A 24,032-nucleotide genomic window follows, 5' to 3' on the forward strand; every position below is an offset into this window, starting at 1 on the left:
ATTTAATTGGTACTAAGTGTAAAAAAAAATTCTGAGATGAGAGTCTTGTCTAGGGGCTTCACGGCTGTCCAAACAACTTCACTAGTGAACCACTAACACTTTTCCTCTCTAACAAGTTCCCCATGTCTGCTGAACAAGGCCCAGAAGTCAGACGGTGAAGGAGCCTGAGTGGCGGTGGTCCAGGGGGTTCCTCCCTGCTACGGAGAGGAGTGGCTGGGCCGCTGGCCACAGCCCAGCAGTGCTGAGAGCACCTTCTGGTCCCTTCCTCCCTGTGCCAGCAAAGTGCTCCCTCTGCTCCTCGGGTCATGTCTTGAGACTACCCTTAAGGTCTCTTTACTTCTGCGGCCACCTCAGCTTCTGTAAATGACCTGTGGTTGAAAGGACAACAGTACTAATTTGCTTGACTTGAGCTTTATAAGAAGTGGAAGCATTGAGATAGGGAACATGAGGAGTTGGGGTTTTTGAATCTCAGAGGGATAGAAAGTTTGTACTATAACAGAACTACCCTGTCGCCTTCCTTTTCTACTAAAGAAATAATCCAGAAGTTTTTTCTTTAATCCCCCACAGGCCCATCAATAAATAAAGCCAAAAGCTTGGCCACTCAAGAGCAATACAAAGGTACAGAGCGAGAACAACTCCTAAATTTCTAGCCCTCTCGCGAGGTCGGGGGACTCTGAACTGTGTCTGTGGGTCGCTCAGCCTACCGCTCACTGGACAGTGGCTGCACCGTCGAGGCCGAGTTGGACACTGGACGGTACCAGACATCAGGCTACTTAACAGCAGCAGCTTCGGCCATAGTGCTTTTAAACTCAGGAATGCAAATGTGACTCGTGAATCGGAAGCATTACGGAATCGGAAGGCAGCCCTGGGACGCTGTGGGGCCTTCCAGTTCTCCGCGAACCAGACCTAACTCTTTGGCAGGTGGAAGGTGACACTAGCATGGCTGAGTGGGATCTGCTCCCTGACACTTTTTACAGGCCAATCAATGCAATGTTTTTCCTTTTGTTTGGGAGTAAGCCATCACACAGATTCTATACCGTATTTTTAGTAACATTTGAGGATGGTGTAGATACACTTTACTATAACATTTTGTAGTTTAAAGAGCTTTATTAATGCAATAAATTAACTTTGTACACATTTTTATATATATATAAAAAAACTAGCAAGTGATTTCAGAATGTCGTAGGCCTCATGAGAGCTTGGTCTCCAAAAACCTGCTTGAAAAAAGCAACATGTTCTTCACAGTGTTCTCCTATAAAAGAAATGCAGATTTAATCAGATGTGGCACAAAAGGGAAAAAAGAATGAAGACTTCACAGCTCATAGATACATATGCTGGGTTTTAACTTATTTTTCTTTCATAAAATACTTTGTTTTCCTAAGCTTTTGAGTTGTCCTTTCGTGCATGGCTGCTGGGCACCTTCACAACCCCAGCAAATCCACACCTGCTTGGGGAGAAGTAGAGAGGCCAACCTGTCACAGGTAACACCATCTTGCACCATTCGCTAAGCTACAAAAAGTCGTCAGGCCTGAAATAAAAGGGACATGTTCCTTCCCATTCTAAAGGAGGGGATGCCTCAGGTTTTGTAAGTCTGCAGAGAAGAGTGAGTAATAAGCCTGAGGCCGTTTAAACCCTTCGTCGCCCTTTCCTGTTTCGTTCCTGATTCTTCAGAAAGGAGCATTCCCAGACCCACGCTGGGGCCTGAGCTGTGCCCAGAACGCGTCCACTGCAGGTTCCAAAGCCTAATTCAGATTCCACTGGCATTCTGACTTTCCTCTTAACCACCGTCATGGGATTTTGTTTGTAAAAAAGCTCACGCAGTTCTCCTTAGGGGAACTTTCCCAAAAGGCTTCTCACCTCCTAGCCTGCCAGCATTCTCTTGCTACCCTGAGTCTGTGTTCGCCCCAGGCCTTTTTACCACTGCTGTGTCCTACCTGGTGTGAAGTTAGGGTTCCCTCGCAAACGCTGGTTTCGCTGTTCAAAAAACCGAAATATAGTATAGAAAAGCATGTTGTCTTCGGTCTGCTTCGCGGCATCTAAAAATTTTCGTGCAGAAATGTTGTCATGGCCGCCGATGCCCCGGATGAATCTTAAGGCAGCTAACACTTGGTGTTTGGAAAGAAGCACTTCTACTATTTCATCGTTTGCTGTCGAGAGGCGCTGGAAGGGGAGACAAGTCCAGATAAGCAGCGGCAACAGGAAGAGACGTGAATGCAGTTTAAAACGGGGACGTAGCAAGATTTACCTTCAACATATCCAGAGACAGCTGATGAGCGGGCGGGTAAAAACTTTCTAGGGACAAGAGCAGACAAGCCTGAAAGACATGTTTTCACACCAGCTTCAGCATAAGATGTCAGACAGTTAAATCTGAAGTTTTTAATCCCAGAAGTCAAAGCCTGGGGCCACATACCAGAGGCTTGGAGTCACTGAGGACGTGGTACTGTAGGAACTGGTGCAGCATGTAAAAGAGGTTGTGCTGGACGAGCGTCTTGATGACAAGTTCGTGTAAGTAGTGCTGAGGACAAAAACAGGAGAAGACTTTCCCAGTCACCCAACTACAACATGCATGAGGCCAGGTGTGTCTAGGATGGAGCTATTCTAAGTGACGGGTTAAGGTTTCTGTCACCTGTGCGTTGACAGGATGCTCGATTAAACACTAATCATCCCGCCTGAGCCCAACACGGTGATGTCGGGAGAGTCACTCAGATTTCGGAGTCTGGTACGCAGACCCCGCTCCTCTAAGTTGGGACCACAAATGGTTGGAAAGTACCTGTACTGTGATCTGAAACTGGTTAAGAGAGCGAATATACTCCATCAGTACGGCTATCACAAATTTATGAGGCATCTCCTACAGAAGAAAAGAAGAGTAGTCTCAAAACCGGACGCTCGCAAGGAGGCCGCCTGCAGCTCCTTGTCTACCCGCCCGCTCTGTTTCCGTGCGCCTCTGGCCCAGTGCTGTTCACGAGTTCTGCACAGATCCCTCCAGAACCTCCCCCCGTCGACGGTCACGTTTTGGCCTAGTATAATAGTGCCAAACTATTAGCACTGGGTCTTCACCCAAGAGAACTCTGGTTCTTTAAATCACATTAGGAGTTCTACTGCTTTCCTCAGTTCCCTGCAGATAAGATCTCTGGCTGGAGGCTCCGTCACCCACCTTCTTCTCCGTGAAGACCGACAGCACGTGGGTGTACATGTCAGACTGATCGACCACAGCCTGGGTCCGCACCGGCCTTTTGAGAAGCGGGCTGCACCGGCTCGGCCCCGCTTCTACTGCCTAGACAACACATTGCAAACAGGACTCTCGTCAGCTTCTAGGGACTCCCAGAAAACTGAATTCCTAAGATATGAGCGGAGGATGGCACTTACTACGTGGACAAAACCATTTTTCCTGTGCGGGCTGGGGCTGGGTTTAGAAGTCAGAGTTGGTCATCTTGAAAATATGCCAACGTTCACATGTGGAGCTAAAAAAGCAAAAGTCCGCTTCTGCTTGAGACACATTTTTCTCCCCTCTTAAAATCTCTCATTTTCTTAATCACGGACTTTCTCGTATTTGTTATCTAATAAAAATGGAATGGTGTACTGGTCACACAGTAAGGGAATACCGCTTGTAAGGCTGGATGTGTGCGTTTCCGAGTGGTAAACAAGGCCACCCAAACATTGCTGACTTCTGCAAGAAGACGGATGACTTCCCTGAACTCTCTAGAGCAGCTCGCTCCAGGGCTGACGGTGCAGCTGTGGTGGGGGCTGGGGAAGCTCCAGCATTGCTGGGGGTGGACCACCCTCTGACCGGCATGCATTTAAAAAGACTCAGAGCCAGAGCAGCGAGGCACAGAAACCCATCTGGGGTCAGACCTACGGATTCCCACAGCCCAGTACACTAGCAGCAAGGCCAAGGAGGCTCTGCAAGAACCCAGCCCCCCTCGCATGTCTCACAGGACAGGGACAGGTGCACTCCGAGGTCACTTGGCCTTCAGTAGCCTGCATCAGTTCTCTTACCCCCGAGGAGCTAAAGGGGAGTACAGTTCTGGGTTCCTCGTTACTGCCTAAAACCACTTCTGTTTTAAGCTTCAGGACTAATCAGGTCCTCGAAGTGAAATACGTCCTTCTGCTCATCCTAACAGTATAGCAGAACCTGGCTACAGGCCACGTCAATGGTTTCTAGCCGTTCACGACAAACAAGTGAACCCGCTCTGTGGAAGCACGGTGCTAATATGTCATCACTATCCTGACAGGACGCTGACCGAATGCCAGTAAAAGTGTTAATTTTATAGCTGTTACAGCCTAAAAGGAAAGAAAGAAGATGCGGCAAAAGGATTATACGCCTAATTTGTTCAGTCCAGGCTCTGACCGGGCAGAAGTATGTATAAAGTAAGGCAAAGCCGAAACTGCTTTTCTTATCCACAAAACAGGTAAGACCAAGGATCTATCTGTAAGATTCAACACAGGTTAAAAACAAGCGAAGGCATTAAGTGACACGCAGCCTCAAGCTAAGGGGAGGCACAAACTCTGAATCTGTGACCCCCAACACAGCCACCTTGCCACCTGGCACACACACCCCAGTGGTGTTATCCCACCAGAACCTCACATTATAGTTGGTTAGGAAATACACTGGGCGGTGGGGGTGGAGAAGAGTCCTTTGTCCCACCCAGCACACACACAGCTTACCGTTGTGTAACTCTGCTCGGCGTCCAGGTACTTCTTGTACTCGTGATTGAGTTTGTCAAAAACCGTGGCGATCACAGGTAAGGTTGCTCTGTCTGACTCGCTCAACACTGGGAAGAATGTTCACACAGGTCAAGTGACCTTACATCCACTTCAGAATTCAGACAGTTGCTAGCACAGAAGTAACTACCTCAAAGGGTTACCAGGCAAACATACCTTCAAGGGGCATTCAGAGAAAGGGTATCATTTGGAGGTTGGAAATCACTCACCAGCCCTTCCTGGTTACTAGGAAAAGGGGCTACAGAAGCTTTCAGTAGAAAGTGCTCAAAGTAGACACATACGCAGTGAGTGACTTGGATTCTGGGAACTGTTTTAAGGCTGGAGATGCTAGCTCATTACCGCCAAGTGCGCCACAGTTAGCTTTGCTTTTGCTGGAACCATCCAATTTAGCTTTTCTACCCAAGTCACTGTAAGTCATTTTTCTGTTTCCTGGTCTTTCCTTCCAGGGGGTTAAATAATTCATTCTTCAAGTGAAGAATGAGGCTCCACACTATGGACAAAGGAGACAAATGTGGCCCAGCTCCCAATAAAGGGTGTGGGCAGCCCAAGCCGAGTACTGGAATCAGTCCGATGGGGAAGGACTCGTCCACTTACTCTGCGAACAGACAGACAGGATGACCATCTTGCACTCCTTTCTCTGGAGGAGAAAGTCCATCAGTCTTCCTTTATCTGGCAAGAGGTTTACGATAGGCTGAAGCTTTACTTGGAGGTTCCAGAGGTAACCTGGATTGAGGAGGCAGCAAATTTCATACTGGACGCAAACGAGAACAGAAGCCCAAAAGATGGTTCCCCTAAAACATTCATTTGGGGGGCGGGGGAGGGGGCCGTCCTGCAAAGCACTGTTGCTACCCTCTTCTTACTAACCCAAGCGCAGTCCAGGGAATGCAGGACACACCCAGAAGGTCGCCCAGCCAAACGACCACCGCCCGCTTGACGGTTCCCTCCAACAAGGTCACCCTCTCCAATCAGAGGGGCATCAACGGTGTAGCTCCCGAAATAAGGGCGGGTGACAAGTCTTCGACCAACTCAGAGCATTTCTGTCCCCACACCCAGCCCCCTTTTAACCTTGAAGGTAGAAAAGGATGTCAACGTGCGGTATTTACTTTGGTCCTATACTTTGGTTTCTCCCGCACTGGCTCTTCACGTCAAAAGGTAACTCCTGAGGCTCCCAAGGGAAGTTCATAATTCATGCATTCACCAATCCATGAATTGCCTGAACACCCACACTGCCAGGTAGACAGGTAGTGCCTTCCTCAATTGGGGTTCCACAAGAGAATTCAACACTGCATTAAAGATGACGAGTGGTCCCCTTCTCAATTCTCCTGCAGCTGGTCCAGAGCCAGCACCGTTCCAGATGGAGAAGGGAGAGAGGAATTCTACATGCAGTGGAAACCTCGAAAATTCTCGCGAATCCCGGTGGGTAAGACAGGAGAATACACAAGATGACTGAAGACAAATGTGGAAAGTACTCCCAACAGGAAGATACAGGTGCTAGGGGGTTACCAGGAAGAGAGAGCTAGCATCTTGAAGGAGCTTGTCCAGCACAGTGGGAAGCAGAAGCGCACTTCTATGCAAACGGAACAGAAAAGGGCAAAGACACACGTGGGTAGGACGGGGGGTGATAAGGACAGGGCAGGGAGGGCCTTGTACACCGTGCTGTGGAGTCTGGCTTTTCAGAACGGACAGACCTAAATGGGCTAGAAGCAGGGGAATAGCCATTCTTAGTTGTTTATTATAAAACTAATATAAGCAGGGCGCCTGGGGGCTCAGTTAAGTGTCCGACTCTTGATTTCAGCTCAGGTCATGATCTCAGTCTGTGGGATCGAGCCCCACATTGGGCTCTGCACTGACAGCATGGAGCCTTCTTGGGAATCTCTACCTCTCTCTCTCTCAGAATAAACATTTAAAAAATAATAGTATATGCTCAGGATAGAACAGTAGAGAACAGAGTATAAAGTGAAAAATTTTCCCATTCCTAAGACTGAAGGAAGAGGTCATTTGTCAGATTCACCTTGAACCTGTTACTGGCTACAAGTGTCATCCAAAACCAACAAGTAACTATTTTCTAACGTGACGACTGTCCCCTCTGACCCACCTTGGCTTGCGCTGATGATGATGTCAGGCTGAAAGACAATCCAGGATGAAGAATCTGCAGGTTATAGGAAATGGTAAACCAGGATAAAAACCAAAGACAAACCCAGTTCTGTTTAGCACTCGCCCGCCCCCTATTTGCAGAGGCTACTCAGGCCCAGGTAGTGAGGAAAGCACCCCCAGGCGGGCTCCCAAGATGTTATTCAGGTTATTCACAGCTGCCAGGCAGGACTGTTATCACACACCAAGACAAAGAGGGGTACTATCTTCCCTTCTGTGCACAACAGTAAGGCCTTTGTAAAGGATACAGAGTTTGCACGGGATGGGAGACTGGCTGGTCACAGGAGCAGGACCTGCAAGTGGAAAAAACACAAGTGTGCAACAACAATGCCACCAGGAAATACTGCCCACACCAGTGCTCAGAGGGTGAAATGCAGTACTTTTAAAGCCTTCAGTAAATGGTGATTCGACTACAGTTGAATAAGGAAGGAGTGAACTATCTTGTACCACTGATACCACATATAAGGAGGAAGGGGGAAGTTGAGAACAATCCGTGAAAATGGCCTCCCAAGAAGGGGAAAATACGACAGACTCAGAGTTGTTCATTCTTCTGTAATAACCGAAGAGGACTCGTCTTCATTTACACAATAAATCACCAAGTCCTGAATGGTTCAAAATCACATCCCCAGGCCAGTCACCGAAAAGATTTCAAATAACAGTGCTTTGTGCTTTGTCTAAGTAATTAGCTCAATTCCCCATTGCACAGGGTAGGTCCAGGCACAGAGATCTCCTCTAGGAAACAGACCCCAAACACCTCACATGACAGGGACTCTTAATTCCCAGTTGCACTGCCCGTGCATCCACGGTAAACTTGAGAAATGCAGCCCTGCAAATTAAACATCATTCCCAGTTCTGCTCCGATTACCCAGGGACAATCCGAAGACAGGTTTTAATCAGCTGGTTGGAAAATGTGGTCATTTTGGACAGTCCACTCAAAAGAGGGAAGGGTCCAGACAAGCTAAAGCAAAGAACACCTGAATCTAGAACCTGAGAAGTTCTTGCACACGGGCCTCAACTCTGGCTGCCAATCACATGGACTTGACCGCTCTCAGGTGACAGCGGGTGCCCTTGTAAAGCCTCCGGGGTGATTCTGATGTGTAGTCTGCTTGAAAATGAACAGCTGAACAGACCAACAGCAGAAGGGGGAATGAGAGCGGCTACCAAGCGCGTCCCCACGGCACGCCCTGCAGCAGCACGGGGCAGGCAAGATACAGAGCCGCTACAAGCCTGCATGGGGCTTACAACCTAGGGGGTTAAACATGACGAAAAGCCTTTAGCTGTGAAAAATGTTTTACCAACCCACGCTCTGGAGGCCAGAGATTCAATGGACTTTTGAATTCTTATTAATCTTTGTCCAGGCTATGATTTTGATCACACCTGGCATTTGTTTTGTTATAACTGGCCAATTCGAACCTGACTGCCTTCTAACTGGTCCCAAACATCCAGAACGGAGCTGAAGGTTAACGTCTAGATTTGGCTTTCCACCAGTTCACCAGCGGTTACCTTCAGGCCACGTAAGCAGGAGACACAAGACAATCATTTGACACAACCTACTCTTCTAATGCTCACATCAGGAAGATGCTGGAAGGAACACAAAGCCCCCCCAAAAGCACAGGGGCCTGGGAACCCCTGTGTGTACCCCTCGTTCCATCCACTATGCGGAGGTCCCCTTACCTGCCACGGGGATCTGATAGGGCTGAATCGAACGTGCCGGAAGCACCGGATGATGGAAGGTGACGGTGCCATCAAACTCTCCCCTTAACTTGATGTCAAATATCACCGATGTCTGAAGTGGAAAAAAGTAAGACTCTGATGCCGAAACAAGCCATGACTTGGCCTGTCCCTTCTGTTCTCTCAGATCCCTCCATTCCCGTCAGCTTACAGAGTCGGCATGCCCTGCGCTGCACCCCCCCCCAGGCTGGTTCTACGCGGGGAGGAGTCTGCTGTGATATCACGACTCTGTTACACTGTCCCCCACACTCACGCACACCCCTGGTGTTTATGACAGGCTGCCCTTGAAGAGCTCCAAGTGATTTCAGCAGATCTTTTTCACTTCGACTAGAAATACCTTCATTAGTCAAGATAAGGGTATCGCCACCCTGCGGGAGGCACAGGACACAAGGAGCTTGTCTGTGACCAGATACCCAGCTAACCATGTAGAAAAAAAAAGCAGGACCCGTTCTAGTCTTTCTCTTGGGCCACAAAACCTCAAAATCATCACCTAGCATTATCTGTACTCACAAAGGAAATACAAAGCTTGTGTGCTCATGCAAGACTGTGCTTCTGCAGTAAATTCCCAGCTTGGCTGAGCCAACCAAATAATTGTTCCAGAGTCAAATACCCTCATGTGCTACTTTCTGGAATAGTTTTTAATTAACTGTAATCAATAGACAGGGAATCCCTGTTTTTTCTCAACCATCTAGAATACCAAACTCATTTGCATCTGGAAGACCAAAGCTTTAGCATGGAAAGTACTTTCTATTCTCTGTTCTGCATGTTTTGTCAATTTTCATAACTTTTTTTTTTTTAATGTTAATTTATTTTTTTTTTAATTTTTTTTTTTTTCAACGTTTTTTATTTATTTTTGGGACAGAGAGAGACAGAGCATGAACGGGGGAGGGGCAGAGAGAGAGGGAGACACAGAATCAGAAACAGGCTCCAGGCTCTGAGCCATCAGCCCAGAGCCTGACGCGGGGCTCGAACTCACAGACCGCGAGATCGTGACCTGGCTGAAGTCGGACGCTTAACCAACTGCGCCACCCAGGCGCCCCAATGTTAATTTATTTTTGAAAGAGCACACACAGGGCAGGGGCAGAGAGACAGAGAGAGGCAGAAGATCCGAAGCAGACTGCGTGCTGACAGCAGTGAGCCCGATGTAGGGGCTCGAACTCACTAATATGAGATCATGACCTGAGCTGAAGTCGGCCACTCAACAGACTGAGCGCCCCCCGGGCGCCCTAATTTTCCTAACTCTTAAACCACACTGACAGACCAGACACCCACACATAACTCCTACCTCTGTATCCTGATGATGAACGACCACCAGGTTATCCACCACGTTTAGGGCAAACTTCCCCGTCCGATTTAACTTTAATATGTGCATCTTTTTACAGGCACCTTCTCTGTAGGATAACAGAAAGGTCAAAACATAGATCGACAAGCTTTAGTTCGTATTTTAAAATTGGAGAAGGAGGACAGCATTAAATATACCGTGGTAGATGATATAGGACTACCTCCGCTCCTGTACTATTGGAGGTCCGAGAATGATGCCTCAAGAAGAGAACGTAAAGCTGTCCGTATCTGGAGAACAAAGAGACAGACTTCACACAGGACATCTGAAATTCCTCTATTCTAAATGCTGAATTATGAGGCCATAAGAGTTAAGTAAATTATGACATATTCCCTAACAGAATATTTCACAGCCAACAAAAATATTTACAAAGTGCAGCTAAAAAAAAAAAAAAACAAAAAAAAACCCAAGGCCATTATATAAAAGTGAAAACGGGGATGCAAAACTAAATACAGGTCCATCGCAGTACTTTAAAAGGAAGACAAACTTCCGCACAATGTCCAAAACTACTAGAAAGAAACACATGTTGTTAATAGCTATCCTTGAGTAATAAACTGAGTCCACTTTCTTTTTCTGGAACTTTCTGTATCTTCCAAGTTCTACGTAATGAGTATATTCCTTGATAACAGGAAAATATAATCACTCTTCATTTATAAGCCTCATGGAAGAAATGCTCCTGTGACCAGTTCCTGCATGCACGTTGCTATTCCAGTGGCTGACACTGTCCTCGGTCTGCCACAGGGATGAGACCAGAGGGAAGGGAGTGGGTCTCTGCCGCCACTGGGTGAGGACTGCTCTCACTGTATCTGTTCTCTAACCTGGGATGCCACAGTAGATGGCCTTTAAAAGAAAAAAAAAAAAAAAGGCATTCTAACTCCCAAAGAACGTTAAAGTTCAAAACCACTGTTTTAGGCCATAGAAGAATCCAAGCAAAATTTGGACATTTTTGAACTGGGTTATGGGTACATAAGGTATTCTTTGCATCAGTTTCTATTATGGTGTGTTTAAAACTTCCATAATGAAGCTTAGAAATTGAGATACTCTGCATTTACAAGCGAGGATACCTTCCTACATAAGTAATTTAGTTCCATGTTTGTTAGATAAACTATGTTCTTTAAAGCCAGCAGGATATGTTTTAGCTAAAAATAAGTAAATAAATAAAAGTCCTAGATAACCTTCAACTACTCACAGAGTAAAAAAAAAATTATAGAACTAAGATACCTAAACAACAAATTGGTCCAATGTTCTCATTTTATCAGACCAGAATGGTGGAAAAAAACTTCCCTAAGATCACAAAGCTAGAAGAATCAGAAAAGAATGCCAAGCTGACGACCAGTTTTCTCCATTCATAAAATCTAGACACTGAACGGGAAAGCGGGAGTCTTTATCATGTGCTCTGAGGGCACCTATCGGAAGTGCTGTGCTTTTATGATGCACTTCTGCTACTTCTATTACCAAAAGCAAATGTCAGGAAGGAATTCTCTCAAAAGACAGACATACATGGTCGCCATCGCGATGTCTCTCTCAGAAAGGCTCAGTTTAGTTGACTTGGGTGCAGCTGGTAATTCAATCTCAAACTTGGGCAGCTTTGACATAGTGCCAGCCTGTTGGGGTGATACAAGTTTTAGGAAAAGCTGGTTAAACCTCTTTGATGCTTTAGCATTCCCTACATAAAACCACGGAGGACAGGCACACACTCTGTCTCTCCATCCTTTCCAAAGTCCCACTAAGTCCTTTACTCCCTGGAGTCTGTCCCCACAGAACGAGTCATTCCTGGCCGTGACAGGATGGTACAGTGTGCCCTCTAGTGGTCAGAAGTGGTGAGGTTATTTGAGAAACTTGCCCCTTTGAAATCCGGGATACCTTAGTATATTAGAGGAACAGGATGGGAGGGGGGAAAGGGAATTTTTCCTAAAGACAGGCTCACTCTTACCCGAAAATAAAAGGGCTGCAGCACATTTCCAAGGACTGTGGTAGACAGCAGAATCACAGCACCCTCAGGGCAGTACATGTACCAATTCACGTTGATATTCTGGCTCTTCAGGAGTTTGAGATTTCGTTTCTCCGGTAACACCTGAAGCAAAGTTCGAGAAACAGAATCTTTATTTTAAAATCAGCAAAATGGAAGACGACTGATGGTAAATTAACAAGAAAAATCTGGAAAAAAACACTAAGTAAAGTTGCACAGGTTTTTGTTTGCTGCAGCTACTGCTCCCCACGCTCAGTGCTTTACCCATCTTGGCTCATTTATTCACACCACGACCCTGAGAGGCGGGCAGCATGGATACCTGACCAAGGAGAAAATACAGCTCAGACACCGCTATGCAGTCACAGCCCAGGCAGGCCAGTTCCCTGCAAGAGTCTGCACACTCTCCAGGCATCATCCACCCAAGAGTCCAGACTACATACTCCCTCCTCCAACCCGTGGAAGCAAACGCGCCCCCCCCCCCCCCCGACCTCAACGATCCCATGCACTGAATCACCCACACCCAGCCTGTAGCACCTGCCTTCCACCTGGCTCTGTCTTGACTCCAGGTAGCATGGAGTCTGGGAGCAGCTCCCTTTTGCTAACAATCGTGTTCGTGAGACTCTGCATGCAAACCTAGTATTTTACGGTTGAGGCAGCTCTTAAATATACTCTAAATATTCGGATAAATTAAGGAACACTGTATAGAGCCCCGAGACATGAATGCTCCTAGAACACTGTGCTCCAGAACCGACGTGGAAGTCACGGTGGAGAGGCATGGGTTTCTTGACAATTTAGATATGAAACGGATATGGTAGAGTCCTCTTTCTAACTTATTTCTTGAAGATCTGAAGACCATCTAGATGACATGAATGTACACTTTTCCACTACAGAGAGCAGAAAAGTATATGATTGCCACAAGGAACCCTTCGGGAAAGCAGGTGATCCTATCCACGCTACCATATACACAAAACTCTCCTTCTATGTGTACGAGATTTGTGCAGTTTGTTTTCTTTCTGGTGGTCATTACAAAGGTTTTGAGGACGGCCCCATGGCAAAGCACTAACATCTCACATTTTGCTTAACGGGTGTATTTTCTCCATCTGTACATTCTAAATTATACTGCTTTCATTAGGTCAACAAAATTGAACCCCGAGAATATCCAAATACTTTCTAGATTAGCTCCACTGAAAGATTCAGAAGCATGCTCAACAGGTTGGGCAGCTGGAACATATTACAAGACAAGGCAGGTACCAAGTCAAGTCAACAGAGCAAAAGGGCAGCCTGTGCAACGGGAAGTATTTGCAAACCATCTCACCTGAGAAAGGGCTAATACCCAGACTATATGTCTATGGACTCATCATATGCAGTTCTGGCAAAAATGTGGAAAAAGATATCCCTATACCGGAAGTCACAGAGCAAACTTCTGGACAAAATTTAGCAATATCTGTTCAGCTTTTCGGATGTTCGTATCTGTGCCGTAATTCCCCTTCCAAGAACTGCCTCACCCAAGAACATAAAGAAATGTCTGCAAGCATGTTCACTGCAGAATTGTTTACAATCACAGAAAAATGAAAACAAGCCAGAGGTTCATCAACAGGGAATTAATTAAACCGCAGTGCACCCACACAACAGAACACTACTCAGAATAAAATATGGACAAATGTCCAAGCCCCACTGCTATGAAAAAAAAGCCAGCCACAACTTCATATACAACATTCCCATTTTTATAAAAAAATGAAGTTTGCATGTGTGTAGGAAAACAAAGAAAAACGTACTATTCATACTAGTTATTTCTAGGGATTATGGGGGGACTTTTACCTTCCAGATAGCCTGGTAATGTTTAAACGTTTTATAAAAAACATGCATTTCTTATAATTAGAAATAAAGAACAAAAACCCAAACAAAAACCTAAAGTTCTAGAATCTCAGAATGTCTATTCAGTAGTGAATTCAGAAGGCTGCCACACTGCCATCACAGACCGTTGTCCAGCAAACAGAAGTGATCAACATAATACCTGGTAAAATTCAATTCCTTGATCTGTTATGAAGACAATTTCAGTAGAACTGGTCCAACAGAATCCAAGTATGTTGGCATTCTTGGTCTGAAAAGGATTACAAAAAATTTTTTTAATTAATTAGTTTTTGTACAACTCTTCAAAAGCTTAAAATACTCCACTTCTCACACTCTTTAATAAAAGTTACCCCGATTTGATTACTTACTAAGAAATCAAACTTTCTTTTCAATACAACATTCCCAGATTTCCACCTGGGATGCCTCACTAAAGCACCTGACTCTTAATTCCTTCTCAAGAACAGAGGGAAAAGCCTGAATTTTGCAGAAAGGTAACTGACCAGCACACACAGATATCAACTTCTTCCTTAAGGAAAATCAAAGGGCAGGTGACTTTCTCTTAGCTGTATTCTAAAAACATGCATTATAAAAGTAGAAAAGCTTAGAAGGTTCTCAGTGAGTGCGGACCAAGATGGGGTTGGGGCCCTGAGCCCACCCCTTCGCCTCCCCTGCTGCACAGCAGTGCCCCAAACCTGAGGCCGTACAGGGCTAGGACAGGGGCTCTGCGGCGCACAGATCCAGAGGTCTGTGAGGGGCTCGGTTCGTGGGCCGAAGGGCCTCTCCTTGTCACAGAGCCCACCCTAAACTCCATTTGCTAAACTCCATTTAGCAAAACCATTGTGAAGCTGCTAAAAGCCATACCCAGCCACTAGCACCTTCTGCTACCTTCAAGGGTGTCATATTGCTGCTTTGAGCTGAGCCCCACCGCCTCGCCTCGTTTATGCTACCCAGCAAATCTAATTAAAACCAATTAGAATCTACACTTGGGGAAAGAAAGTGGAAGGACACAAGGACAACAAATCAAGGAAAGGAAACATCATCAGGAGAGGGAAAACACTCCTCTTCCTAAAACCTCCTACAAGGCCGCTATGAAAGGAATCCAGGGTCCGACCCCCCCGAACAGCCAGCACAGCCGGGCGATTAACGTCCTGTCACCCATTTAATCCTCCCGATTTCATCTTATAAAAGAAGAAACAGGCTTTTAAAACTGGGACGACTGGGTGGCTCAGTGGGTTAAGCATCCCACTCTTGATTTCGGCTCAGGCCACGAGCTTAACGGTTCTCAAGCTCCAGCCCCAAGTCAGGCTCTGTGCTGACAGTGTGGAACCTGCTTGAGATGCTCGCTCTCCCTCTCTGCCCCTCCATGCCCGAGTGCTCTCTCTCTCTCTCAAAATAAATAAACATAAAAAAACAAAACAAAACTTTTAAAACTGTCCAAGTCACAGAGCCACCGTGCAACAGGAGTCAGCATAAGGCACAGCCTGCCTCCCAGGGTGTGCTGGCAATTCCCAGGGCACGCTGCCCCTCCCCCACGTCACCCACACAGTGAGATGGCCAGCAGCCGGGAAAGGATCTGGGCTCATACCTTGCACTCTTGAGTGTATTCCAGCTGAGAACTATCCGGGATAAAATTAGAGAAATCCTGAAGAGTAAAAAAACCACAAGGAGAAACTGGGATCAAGCAGCATACTGCCAACAGACACTGGCATACCACCAGACAGACAAAAGACAAATTTAAAAAGTGATCGGGAAAAAAAAACGGATAGAAGGCAGGAAAACTAAAAAAACCAATTTGGACAATCTGTCCCCTTCCAATGCAATTAAAAAAAAAAGTTAATCCAATTATCCAGTTAGTTTAGAAACTGATACCGAAAACCAATGGATTCCAGAGAAATGTGTTGCTGCCTCTTATAAGAGGCTTTCCAACAATTTTAGCAATTAATACTGACAGGGGGAAATCAGATTCTGCCTGTTTCCAAAAGGCTTTGCTCTACTTTACCAATGGTGACGGTGAATACTTAGGAAAGTGAAAATGCTTAGGAAAGTGAAAATGCCAAACGGGTGCTCCAACTTTGAATGTCTGTTCCTAGGGGATCAAGCATTCAAAGATGCAAGCAGTGAGTAAATGGAGTTACTCCATTAAAGCTAATTCACAAAGTTGCCAAAAATACAACTCACACGATCTATGCCGCTACCAATCAATCCAAGGTTGCCTGAGGTTCCAAATTACTTTAAAACATTTTTAAGTCAAAAATGACAAACTAAGGTCACAAATATTTATCCCTTGAAATGTCTCTCTCATCTTCAAGAATTCCCAAGGCTCGGGGTGCCTGGGTGGCTCAGTTAAGCATCTGGCTTTGGCTCAGGTGATGATCTCACAGTTTGTGGGTTCAAGCCCCAAATCGGGCTCTGTGCTGACAGCTCGGAGCCTGGAGCCTGCTTCGGATTCTGTGTCTCCCTCTCTCTCTGCCCCTCCCCTGCTCACGCCCTGTCTCTCAAAAATGAATAAACATTAAAAAATTTAAAAAAAAAGAATTCCCAAGGCTCAAATATAGTACAACAGAACTATAACTTTCAGGACATTAAAATAATAAATGCTTCCTTTAGCTGTTTTTTTGTAATTCATTCTCTTCTAAGTGTACTTCTAATGTCCTTTCCTTTACTCTGTACTTAAAGATATGTCCTGGGGCACCTGGCTGGCTCAGTCAGTAGAACATGTAACTCTTGATCTTGGGGTTGTGGGTTTGAGCCCCACGTTGGATGTAGAGATTACTTAAATAAAACTTAAAAAAAATAAACAGGGGCACCTGGGTGGCTCAGTCGGTTAAGCACTGACTTCGGCTCAGGTCATGATCTCCTGGTACATGAGTTCGAGCCCAAATTGGGCTCTGTGCTGACAGCTCGGAGCCTGGAGCCTGCTTCGGATTCTGTGTCTCCCCGCCCCTCTCTGCTCCTACACCGCTCGTGCTCTCTCTCTCTCTCTCAAAAATACAATAAACATTTAAAAAATTTTTTAAATAAATAAATAAAGCCATGTCTTACCACAGTTTTTGAGGTCCTCTGAACAGCCAATATCTTATTTTCTAAGGAAAACTTAATGCATTTCACTTCTCCTTTGTCTTCCATTCTTTAAGAAAAAAAGGGGGTGAGTTAAAAAGTTAAGAACTGAATTCTAGCATCTATCAATTTGTGAGAAAAGGCAAGTTAAATACTCAGAAAGCAGCAGATCTTAGTTGAAAATTATGTTTCTGACACTATCAGGACTTCTTTCCAAACAACAAAATCCAACTGGCAGCACGTTGCCAGTGAAATTTACACTGTGGTTAACAAGTGACTGAAGAATGGAGAACAGATGCACTTTCCCCTGAGAGTCACTTTGGACATAAATAAGCAATACCCACCCAGCAAACTTCTCCACCAACCACCACCTTCCCCCACCCACCATGCTCTTACAGCCAAGCTTACGCTTTCCCATTTACTTCCCAACCCCCGGAGTCTTACAGGGCCTCAAACAGATGTTTACAAGAGGAAGTCAAGGGATGAATTACAGGGCCGCACAAGCAAACTTAAAGACTGTGGTGATGGTTAACATGTCAAAACTCATCAACTGCATACATTAAATATATGCAGTTAATTATACCACCAGACAACTGTTAAAAATACACAAAATTGCTAAAATGTTTGCCATCAAAACTTAAAATTTAAAGGGGATAAATTCAGTATCTTCCTCCTCAAACCCTACCAAGCCCCCAAATCTGGATCAGCGGCTCACTGTTACTTTCCACACCCAAATGATCACCAAGACTTACCCAAGACCTTCCCAAGCACCTCCCGAGTGCCTATGTGACAGTCTACTCGGCCTTGGGTCTGGTCTTGGGTATGCCCGGTTCAGACTACTGCAGTCGATGCTCAGTGGTACCCCTGACTTTGACATGCTCCCAGGTAATCCAAGGTCAATGCTGTGAACAGCGTGATCTTTCCGAACGCTGATAAGATCGTGCCATGCCCCCATCTTACAATTTCCAATAAGATAAAGCCCTAATTCCATAGCAGAATACATAAGGTTCAAGCTGACTCCTGCCAGGGGCCAAACCACCCCCACCTCTCCTTCCCTGCGAGGACACCTGATCTCAGTTACACAGACCTGGAATCCCCCAAACACCCTGCCTGCTAAGCTTTGCACTCTGGCGTTCTTCGCCATCTGAAAGGCCATCTTTCTTCCCCACTCAGAATCATTCCATTCAAGCTTTAAAGTTTAGCTCAAAGACTCCCTCCTCTCTGAGGCCTTCCCCGTCCGAGGCAGTGGTCTTCCTCAGCCTACCCCAAGATAAATGTCTCCTCTCTCTTGTGTGCCCCAATTCTGAACACAGTGCTATTACGGCACTTTCTCACAATCGACAGAATGTGTCTACACACTTGTCTCCCACACTACATTTATGAGCTCTCCAAAAGGGCGCCAGGCTAATTCAAAACCTTCACATGCCTGGCGCCTAGCACAGGGCGGGGGACTGCAATCAGTGTGTGCCAAACAAATGATGATTCATTTCCACTTCAAAAACTCGTTCTTATTAACACAGGCCACCTGCAAAAAATTTAAGTCCCCACTGAATCGAGGGCCCACACTACACTTTCCCTTCCTGTAAACACAGGAACGAAGACCAGATAACTTATCAACCAAATCAGGACACTTCAGAAAGTGAAAGGAAGTGCTATTTGCAATTATACTGGTTCAACCTGCATACACTGGGACATCCAGTCACCGTTGGTGGAAGCTGGGATTTTCTTAATATAATTATACAGGAAACACTAACCTAGGAACTTCCTCCACCTACCACATACTCTGGAAAGAGCTGGGCCACAGGCAAATGAAGGCCCTCCTCCTCCAAGACACCGGAAATGGACACATCAATAAACTGCCTTGCTAATTTCAAGTAGGAGGAAGTAGGTACCCTATGTTGGAGCATTTGATTCCCAAATCAAGAGACAACTACTCTACACATTTCACTCTGACATGAAGTACTGATGTGTGCCACGGAGACTGCTCGCAGGTGTCTGCTTGGCAGGTGTCTGTTTCCCTCTCCCTAGAGGCAGGGATGTGCATGCGCACAGACTTCAGAACTTTTAGGGAAGACAAAGGACAAACTTTTAAAACCACCTTCTGAAGACGAAACAGAAAAACATCATTTTATTTACACGTGAAAATTATTCTGTAAATGTCAAGAGTTACCTAAATGAGATGGGATTCCTATCATCTGGGCCTTTAACTACCACCCCAGTAGCTCCACCAGATCGAACTGCAAAAACCTAGGAGGCAAAAGAAGCAACGTTAATGGCCTGAACTTTGAAAGACTTGAGACACAGACACCAGCCTAACAAGTGATTATTTCTACCACACCCCACTCTTGGTTCAGCTCAACTAAGGTGGCACATATTCATCTACAGATACCTGGTGTTTACAAGAATTTTAAGGGGCAAGGGAGTAGCAGAGATCAAAAAGGTTAAACCATTGTGAGTGCCACCCACTGTGCAAAACCGGGCCTGGGTCGCCGAGGCTACAAATTTTAATCCGGTTCAGCAAAGGCGCCACTGATACACTTAAGCACACCCTATTACTCCTCACACTGCTTCCCCCACCCTCCGTTTCCAAAATTCCAAGAATAAAGCCAGTCTCAACGCCTAAATCCGTGAGTGCAAGAGTAACTAATGACAAACACAACAAAGGCACCGAGAAAGGGCTGGCGAGCTAACGGCCGACCACACCGGCCAAAGGGCGCTGCAGGGTCGGTGGCGCAGGTTCGGGGTCAACCAGCTGTCACCTTGGAGCAGAAAGGCCCCGCCGCGGTGGCGCCTGGTCCCTCGGCCCACCCAACAGCACGGGGCTGGTGCCAGTCCCGCGCCGGGACCGGAGGGGAGGCCCCAGGCCTGGTCCCCCAGCACCCGGCCTGGGCGCGCGCGCGCGCAGGACGCCGCTGGGGGCGCGGGGGATGGCGGGCAGGGTGCGCCCGGCCGCGCGGGGAAGGAGGGCGCGGGCCGGCCCGGACCTGCTTGTTGGCCTCATCGAAGAAGACGCAGTTGACCGGGTTCGCCTTCTCGAAGTGCACCGGCCGGTCGCACAGCTCCAGATAGTAGTCCTCCTGGCCCATAGCGGGCGCCGCGGCGGCGGCGGCGGGGGGTCCGGGGGCGGCCGCCAGCGTGGAGCCGGGCAAGCTGCGCCCGGCACCGGGGCGCGGCGAGTCAGGCCGGGAGGCGGCGGCGGCGGCGATCCGAGCGGGCGCGGAGGCCGCTTCCTGGTGCCACGCCCCCACCCCGTCCGGCACGTGACCCGCCGCCCTCAGCGCTTAAACCGGCTACTGCTGACCGGCTGCGGTGGGGCCTAGCGACCGCGACCGCGCCCCGCTCGGCACAAGAGGCTCCTCCCCTTTCCTGGGGGGCGGAGTCCCAGCGCGGCTCGCGGGACGGGGACGTGACCCGGAAGCCGCGCAGAGGCGACGGCGGTAGTCCGCGCGGCTACACCCGCAGGCGCCGCCGCTCCCTCCTGCGCCCACTGTGGCGTGTTCTGTTCCGCGAGGCTTGCGCACGGCCGGGTGCCCGCCTGGGACAGGGCTGCGCCTGGTTTAGGGAAGGCTTACTCTCTCTCGGAAGGGTTTATTGAGCCTGCCTCTGGGAACTTAATAAGCGAGAGGAGTGCTGTGGCCAGCGCCTGGATGCTGTGAGCATGTAACAGGAAAACCTACTTTAGATTGCAGTCAGAAAGCCTTTTTTGCATGGCTTTGACATTTAAGGAGGGTTGGGGGAACGCCTCATTCAAGACACAGACAAGAGGGAGGAAAGGCGGGATCACGGATGATCGCTAGGTGGCCATGTCAACAACCGATGGCTCTGGGCACCATTCTCTAAGATACAGAGACTTGGGAAGTTTGGCAGGGAAGTGGTGAGGATCAAGAGTTGGACATGTGAATCCGAGGAGAAATGACATCTATACAGATGGATATGTGGGTCTGAAGCTCACCAGGAGTGACAAGGCTGGAGATAGTAATTGGGGCTTATTGGAATACAGATGGTATTTGAAGCCACAGAATTGGGCGGGGTTGGTCACATAGAGGCATAAAGAGAATAAAGCAACGGGAAACCCATCTGTAGAATCCAAGAAGAGGAATCAGTACAGGACAACAAGCAGAGCCTGCCAGAGAAATATGCAGAAAACTAGGGGCCCCGTTTGCCTCTGGGGCTGAGTGAAGAACTGTTTGAGGAGGTAGGGTGGGGTCCACTTTGACAAAAGCTGCTGAGAAGCCAGAGAGGGCGCTGAAAAGTGTCCCACTTTTACCCCAGGGAAGACACGGATACTTCCATGGGACGTATCGCTGCAGAGACTGGGAGGCAGCAGGTTGGAAGTGGGAATGGGAAGTGAGGATGAGGCGATAGCCGGCAAATCCACCTTAACGGATCTGGAGAAGCTTGTCTCTGAGAGGAGCAGAGGAATGGGGATGGAGGTGGCCTAGGGTGGGAGGATGTAGGCATGAGTTAGGTTTTTCAAACGAAAGCAGCAGCAAGGCTGTGCATACTTTGCCTAAGAACCTTGCAAGTCTCTTGTGGAGCCCAGGAATCTGCAGATGCCAGGTACCTCTGAGACAGAGTTGGAGGACCATATTTAAAAAGAACTGAGACATCTTTGCATGAGTGAGAATGGTTTAGCAGAGAGGTAAAGATGGAAGGTAGAGAAGACGAGGTACCCAAGTCAGGTGAGCTGCGGCAGAACCCAGAGTACACACAGAGGGGTTGGTCTTTTCCGTAATCATGGGGGAGAAGGAGGCTGGGAGATCCATGGGTAAGAAGATGAGGGCCTTCCTCTCCTTTCCTTAATGAACACAAACACACACACACACACACACACACACACACACACACAGAGGAAGGAAGGAAGGAAGGAAGGAAGGAAGGAAGGAAGGAAGGAAGGAAGGGGAAGAGAAGAGGGAAAACGTGCTTCAGTAAGGCTCCTGCCATTGGCCACATCTGTCCTTGTCTGTGTGATCCACTAACCAGGACTACAGGATCCTTCCACCCCTGTCCTGCCATCACCTATCAGCATTACCTGTGGATGACCCATCCCTCCAGCTGCTTCCCTGTGACCCTCGTATGTTCTACCTTTTCTGCCCAGTGTTGCCCTCTCCTTCCCTTCCCTCCTCATCCAGCTGCAATTCCATTTTCCTCCATTCCAGTACTAATTTCGCCATTACCCTTAACGTCCTTGCTCCTCTGTCCTTGTCACGCTTGTCTGACAGATCCTCAGCCTGGATGAACTCCACCTGCTTGCTCTGCACCTGCCACTGCCGGAGGAGGAGCCACAAGACCTGGCAGCAGGCACCAGCAGGAATGCTTTGGCCCTCAGCCCTGCCTGGCTCTCCCCCCTGCCCTCTCCTCCCTCCTTCCCTGCAAAGATATTGCCAAGCCTTCTCCACTCTCCTCAGCCTGCCTGCAGCCCTTTGCAGACCCCTTGCCTCTGTTTATGGAGAAAAGTGGATCCACCCCACCTTTGCTGCCCCCTCCACCCTTCCGATCCTCCATGAGGTTAGAAAAACACCGGTCCTGCCCAAGGACTTCTTTGGATCCCATTTCTCACTTTCTCAGAAAACTTAAGGTGTTGATTGTCACACCTCTTCTCACACCCCGGCTCCTAGAAATGGTCTTTCAATTTGCCGCTCTCTTCTTAAAACAAACGAGCTGAAAACAAACGAAAACTTTTCCTGAAACACTTCTGTCTCCAGATACGACCCCCTCCCTCTGTGTCACAGCACACTTCTCCAAAGAGTTGTCATGTTCTGCCTCCACTTCTCCACTCCAGCCCGGCTGCTGCCCCATCACTGTAAACAAGGCAGCGCCCATCAAGGTCCTCAGGAAGCTCCATGGCACTATGTTCACGAAAACCTTTCAGTCATTTTATGGATTTCCCAGTACTCAGTACCTTTTAATCACTCCCTCATTCTCATGAAACTTTGTTGATATTTATCTTGGTAGTTATTTGACTAAGTCTGTTCCCGTTGTACAGTGAGATCCACGAGAGCAGGGCCGTGTCTTTGTGCTGCTGTCTCTCAGCACTTACATCCAGTCACCTCCACTAGGGTGCCTCAGAGCATCTGGGAACCAGCATCTCAAAAACAACACTCCTGACCTCTGCCACCAGGGTCCTCTCCCAGGGTCCCATATCCCTGTAAATGGCACCTCCACCCATCCATTTGCACAAATCAAGAAGCTGGAGTCATCCCGGATGCTTCTCACCCTCTTTCCATCCCCATGCCCAAACGCTGGTAGGCCATCAAGTGAGAATAAGCAAAGTTTGGAGACTGGGGAGGCCCCCAAATTTCACTATGCCAACCTTCCCTACGAAGGGGCATACTTGGAGCATGAGCCCCACAGGAATGTTGGCCAAGAGCAGGGAGGCAATCGCACGGTGTGTTGGAGGGTCGCTCAGAAAACTTCTGTTACTTCCTTTCAACATTGGGCATCTTATTCCTCTTTCCAGAGGGATTCCATCAACTGTGGCAAAGTTTTGCTTCTGACAGAGCCAGGCTTAATTTTTGTGCGCCTCGCCTTGGGTCTGCAAGCAGCATTGAGATCTGCCTGGCTATGGGTTAGAGGTCCCCAAACACAGTGATCTTGACAGTGGCCGTGGCCCAGGAAATGCTGAGAATCTAGGGAGCCACCACAGGCCACACAGAATCCAGAGGATCTGGAACCACCTTGGGCAAACCAAATCTTGGCCTCTCCGTGGTCCATTTCTTTCAGTCACAAACGTCCTTGTTTCTGTATAGTTGAGCATTAAAGACAGTTTGATTGTTGGCCCCACACCCATATAGAATTCCCTGTTCTTCCCAAATTTAAAAAATTATCTTTTCCTTGGTAAACATCAAGACTCTGAAAATAGGCCTTAAAAATGGATCAGTATTCATTTCTAGAATTTTCATTTTGCAGATGTTACCAGGTCTCAAATGTGTAAGCACCTGATACCGGTTTAGGAATCACCATAAATGACAGACCAGAATTAGAATTAGGTGACAATTTTCTTTCCATTGTATCCCCATCCAGCCTGATAAATTACTTTGTTTACCAGCAGGTTCTTTCTGTGGACTTCCTTTGTTATTTATGCAGATGTTTCCTTCTTCAGTTCAATTATTTATGTTCATAGTTCTTATTTCTGCTCTTTAAACATTAAATCGACAAAAGAGTGCAAAGCCATATACCTCTTTTTGGTGTATTTTTATTGCTGCCACACTT

At 47.4% G+C, this 24,032-nt stretch overlaps 2 protein-coding genes across 4 annotated transcripts in view; one reads left to right on the forward strand and one right to left on the reverse strand.

Moving 5' to 3' along the window:
- The window catches only part of NPC1 (NPC intracellular cholesterol transporter 1), a 55,346-nt gene extending 53,965 nt beyond the window's left edge, over positions 1-1,381 (forward strand). For all 3 annotated transcript variants that reach the window (XM_040479224.1, XM_040479225.1, XM_040479226.1), the window contains exon 25: positions 568-1,381. In XM_040479224.1, coding sequence (XP_040335158.1) covers positions 568-650 — 83 coding nt within the window. In that variant the 3' untranslated portion in view covers positions 651-1,381. The remainder of the gene's footprint in view (positions 1-567) is intronic.
- On the reverse strand, positions 1,088-20,031 carry RMC1 (regulator of MON1-CCZ1). Its single transcript, XM_040479227.1, has 20 exons — positions 19,805-20,031; positions 18,991-19,067; positions 16,806-16,890; positions 15,349-15,405; positions 13,927-14,013; positions 11,877-12,017; positions 11,444-11,547; positions 10,084-10,173; positions 9,890-9,995; positions 8,548-8,659; positions 7,122-7,166; positions 6,818-6,871; positions 5,317-5,445; positions 4,666-4,772; positions 3,155-3,274; positions 2,771-2,848; positions 2,411-2,515; positions 2,246-2,314; positions 1,935-2,160; positions 1,088-1,252 (listed from the first exon to the last, which is right to left on the reverse strand). The coding sequence occupies exons 1-20, from the start codon at positions 19,904-19,906 to the stop codon at positions 1,173-1,175; spliced, it is 1,974 nt and encodes a 657-aa protein (XP_040335161.1). The 5' UTR covers positions 19,907-20,031; the 3' UTR covers positions 1,088-1,172.
- Positions 20,032-24,032: the final 4,001 nt, after the last annotated feature.

The sequence above is a fragment of the Herpailurus yagouaroundi genome, unplaced genomic scaffold, assembly GCF_014898765.1.
Source record: "Herpailurus yagouaroundi ecotype Mexico unplaced genomic scaffold, PumYag 142, whole genome shotgun sequence".
In the NCBI taxonomy this organism is placed as follows: domain Eukaryota; kingdom Metazoa; phylum Chordata; class Mammalia; order Carnivora; family Felidae; genus Herpailurus; species Herpailurus yagouaroundi.